Source organism: Ostrea edulis, chromosome 6 (genome assembly GCF_947568905.1).
Source record: "Ostrea edulis chromosome 6, xbOstEdul1.1, whole genome shotgun sequence".
Lineage (NCBI taxonomy): Eukaryota > Metazoa > Mollusca > Bivalvia > Ostreida > Ostreidae > Ostrea > Ostrea edulis.
This window is the reverse complement of record NC_079169.1, coordinates 43286075-43291074: the sequence shown is the minus strand read 5'-3', so window position 1 is coordinate 43291074 and position 5000 is coordinate 43286075. Positions and strand designations below refer to the sequence as shown.

Below are 5000 nucleotides of genomic sequence, written 5' to 3'. Positions count from 1 at the left end.
TATAATGGAATTTTTCCTGAATCCCAGCAGCTTCAGATATAAGAAATTTGTGGATGAATTCTAAGTTATATGTACCTGTACACTGTTCATTATCAATGAAGTAATTAGTTTTTCTTTTAATTGTTATATTTTCAATATGGGATAAAAGGTATTTGCAGCATATCTAGACATATTCCAACGGTTTATTATGATAAACATCCTGCATTAAAATGCTACTTGAGTTCATATTAATTCTACACAAGTGAAAAGTTCACAATTAAGTGTAAAACACAGAAGTAATGAAAAATAATCTTCAGAGATTTTCTGTTCATATAGGCTGTAATGCATTTGCCTATTTTCTTTCTTTGTGTTGCGTTAAAGTCATTTTAAATTTATGGAATTGTACATGATGAACATTTTAAGGCATTGGTAAAATCTAAAGAAAGTTACCAAAACCACAACCAAAAAAACGATGTGAAGGTTTCACTCTATTCAATATATAGAACCAAAATATAGGTTTTCAGGATGTTTGGATATACTAGAAAACTATTTACATATAATTTTTATGATGTAATTTTTCATATTATGTTGTGGCTTCAAAAGCTTTTTTTAGTGTTTTTCAGATATAAATTAAAAATGCAGAAAAATATTTATAACTGCTACCAAAACTATGCCTGTTACTTGTATTTATAGGACAAAAAAAGTGGCAAATCAGTGGGCAGTTCTATCAAAACTGAAATAGCTGAAGCCAGACAACAAATTCAAAAAGTTCTTAATTCTGTGAGTAAATTAGCTTTCTCTGCTGAGTAGCAGCTGATATCTTTGCCTGTTTCATTTTTCTCAAAGTTCAATTTTACATATGCATGACAGTTTGTCTTCAAATCACGCTTCCAAATCTCATTATGCTGAATTGTTCATGCCTGGGTTTTTTGTACCTGTAAATTAGATTTCACTAAAAGGTATTTGTTCATAGCTTTTGACTTGTAAACAATATATTTGCTTCTAATTTACATTTGCATTCATAATTTCTATAGATATGTGTCAGAGAAGACAAATCATTATAAATATTCTTATTCTTTAATGCAACAAATACAGCACAAAGGAAATTGTATACAGATAATTGTAAGTTAGTGCAGGATGTTGTAAGTGTATAGGCCAATCCGAAAACATGAGTTATCTTTCCTTGATCCGGAACGTAGTGCCTTGTGTAACAGTAGTTTAAGACTTCCGGGTAGTATATTCGAGAAGCGTCATTATCAACAATGCAGAAGGTCACAAAGATATTGCTGTATAATTTTACAGCAATCATGCCAACAAATATGTTAACGTTAATAAAAAATCACAATGCATAGGTTTCCTTCATACACCTGAAAATAACCAACTTTACTAAAATTAATAGAAAATTAATGTTGTAAATATAGGAGGACTCCTCCCTTTTGCCTGCCCCCCCCCCCGATAGAATGTTCTATAATTATAAGTGATGTAATTTCCTATGGAGGGCCTGTCCCAAGACACAGTTAGATTATTCTAACTAACCCACCTCTAGGATTTCATGTGTTTTATGACTGAAATTAGTATATATCATATATTGCATAAATTTCCTCAGGATCTTTACTCTGAACCTTAAACTTAGAACCCCGAGTTTTAACACAGTCAGAATTATGATAAAATATCAGAGGCAACCTCTATGTAGTACATTCAGCGATATAAGTTCTGACACGATGTACGTCTAGGTATGTCGGACTGACACTTCTGGATTCTTGAAATGTCCACCTCCTTCGATTGGTGAGTAAAATTTAACCCAGCCTGTACTTGTAAATGAGAGGCCAATGACAGATTTCCAGCTGACTACTCTCAAATACAGTTTCAAATACAAGTATAACCATAAAGAAATTTATTGTCACAAACCATCTTTAAACTGACATTTACACATGCAATGTTTTGAAATAAAATAACTATAATTGAACCCCCCTGAATTTAAAGTAATACATTAAATAAGTTGGCAAGAATAGGTACCTGTAAATACAGTCATTTTGGGAGTTTTACTCACATTATTTTGTAAATTTGTGGCAATGGGGGGGGGGGGGGATCCCTCTAAATCTAGATCTGTCATTGCAATTTCTGTGATTTAAAAAAAATCCCAGCTGCATGCTGCACATGTACAACTGATTTGCACACAGTGTGGGCACGTCCAGTTACTTTGGAGAGAATTACCCAATCATTGCAATCTGGTTTATTTTTGAAAGAGTTGGTTGTTAGTGATGGAATAATTTTAGCCCTGATAAAACAGTGAGAGCATTGATTTCCTACTTTATATAGTTTTGGGGGGTTTTATTTGGAGGGTGGGGGTTTTATTTGGAGGGTGGGGGTTTTATTTGGAGGGTGGGGGTAACCATGTTGTGCAAGATACATACACGTGTCGATCCTCATAAAAAACCCGAGCTTTGAGCTGATGAATTGCCATATCTTTTGAGAATCAGTAGTTCTTTTCTGATTTCGTAAAAATTAATTATGCCAGTTGTTATTGGAAACATTTGTAAACAAGTGAATGTCTGATTTTCTAATTCAATTTTTAGAACACACACACCCCACCCACCCCTGAAAATATCACACCCCTGACTCGATCAAGAAATTCTTTTTTGTTTCCATTAACATTTTTTTACCCACTCATAAAAATCATTTCAACTGTTTTCAATTTTGAACAGCATCCATACTCAACATAACACTTAAAATATTGTGCAGTCTGATTGTGTTACTACCCGGAAGTTGTCATATTCAGACTAAATGTTAGAATACTATACAAAGAGTCAGATAACTCACATTTTCGGACAGGCCTATCTAGATGTTGTGTATTACTTTATAAAATCTGTGGAATCTGAGTAATGTATGCTATTATCATTCACAAATACGGAATGATTCAAATTACCTAAATTATTACCAAGTGCAATGTGTTGTGTCAAAGTAGGATGGATTGAATAGTTCTCTGTAACAACTGTTGATGATAAAAAAAAAAAATGCATAGTGAATAGTAAAATATCATCAAGCATTGCCGTCACAACACTTTTGAATGAAACACAGTTTGGTATTAATATTTAAATTTACAATTTCAACATTTACTATGAAATAAAAAATAATTATTGGTCATAGTGATTGCATGAGACATTGATATCATTTCCATTAAGTGTTGTATCTGCAATGCTTAAAGGGACTGATTCACAATTTCCACATACGCCCCCCCTCCCCAAATTTCGTTTTTCACTTGATCAAGATACTCTGTCTAATGTGTTTAAAAGCTTTCACAAAAAAATTAAGGTTATACACTATCATAGAAGCTCATTTTAGAGAGTTTATTTGTTTTGTAAACAAAGATTGCAGTATGTTATTATTTACGAAGTTTTCAAAAGAAATGAATATCGATCTAAGTTTATTATATCTAGTATTGCATTTCAAGTATTCTTTAGGTAAAATATCTCATCTAAAAGTTAAATTTGTGATTGTGCAAACTTAAGAAAATTAACATTTCACTGGTTTGTTAGTAAACATACGAGGGCTGTTCGATGTGTAATGTGTATTGTACGATATCTCGAAGCATTCGACTCAGATAGTGAAATGAACATTACATATGTGATTGTCTGCATGGATCATTATCATGAAGTAGACGAACATGCCTAAATCCTGACACAGGGCGTCGTTTTCTTGAGTTTTTTAAGTATAACATCTCGGTAATACCGACCTGTAACACTTTTGCCCTTCGGTACCGGAATTTGTACGGCTATACCATCACATGAGAAGAATATGCAATAAAGAACCTTCATTGTGCTTATGGTTCTTTTGGCAACTACAGGTCTTCTACAGAGCTGCCAACCCTCACGATTTTGGCGTAAGGCTTACGATTTTAGGGCCGAAAATACGCCTTACGATTTCACTATATATCTTCCGATTTTCGCTTATTTGACATTTCGAAAGTTTTAGAGCTGTTCGTCATTGGTTTTTACTTTTATAAGGAACAAGCCACAGTTGTTACTACGTTTGTTTGCATGTCTATATATGTACAAAATCTCAATCATTTTAAAGCTTTGAAATAAACAATATGGTAGCTGCTACTAAACGTAAGGCATGTGTTGATGGAAATAACAACAATTACTCCCTCAAAGAAGAAAACCTGATAGAGCCAGTAATTCAAAGAACAACATGCAACTACACTGTAAACATCTATTCGTTTCAAATTCAGAAAGGGGGAGTTTGTATGATAAGTGTACAATCTGTTTGATAAACTTCAACATTTTTCACGGTGGGGAAAATGACATTAAAGAACTTCCCAGAATAACTGACACAGTAACTGTAAAATTATATAATATACTAACGTAACAAGGTTTTATATACAAGTTTTAGAAAGTAAAATCAATAAAAGATGTATTTGACCTTCTGCAGTTGTAAAATGCATAACAATTAGTATATCTAAATTCATTAAATTTGGATTTGAAATATGCCTAAAATTGCTCAGGTTACATCTTTATTTATAAAAGATCTCCACATTACTATTTTCCATTTCATAATGTTGGCAGCTCTGCTGCTACCATGTTTAGTTAGCCATATTTTGTTTTTCAATTTTTCTTACTGGTTCGAAATAGTGAACCCATGTTTCGTCACCAGTAATAATGTTTGCAAATTGGCTTTGATTGAATTTGGGAAACATTTTGAGCAATTGCTTAGCGGTTTGTATTCGTACCCGTTTTTGGTCATCTGTCAATATATATGCGTTATCCATCTGGCAGAAATCTTCTGTACTTTCAAAATACGCTTCAAAATAAAATGCACCCGCGAAAGCGATATGCCAATAGCTTTGGCAATATCACGAATCGTGTATCTGCCATCACTTTCAATTATTTCCTGACTTTTGAGACATTTGCCTTGCCTGTTAGTCACAGGTCGGCCAGATTTTGCTGCATCTTTGACAGACTCTGTGCCAGTCAGAAATTTCTTTCTCCACCTACGAACTCTCTCATAGGATACCTTATCAG

At 33.3% G+C, this 5000-nt stretch overlaps 1 protein-coding gene across 3 annotated transcripts in view; it reads left to right on the top strand.

Annotated features, from left to right (window-relative positions):
* Positions 1–5000, top strand: part of LOC125648433 (elongation factor 1-delta) — a 27538-nt gene that overhangs the window by 9936 nt on the left and 12602 nt on the right. The window contains exons 3-4 of one of the 3 annotated variants that reach the window (XM_048875547.2): positions 673–759; positions 1075–1101. The exons of 1 other annotated variant lie outside the window; for it this stretch is intronic. In XM_048875547.2, the coding sequence (XP_048731504.1) occupies positions 673–759; positions 1075–1101 (114 nt within the window). The remainder of the gene's footprint in view (positions 1–672; positions 760–1074; positions 1102–5000) is intronic. One more of the 3 variants, XM_048875548.2, reaches the window with a different exon arrangement.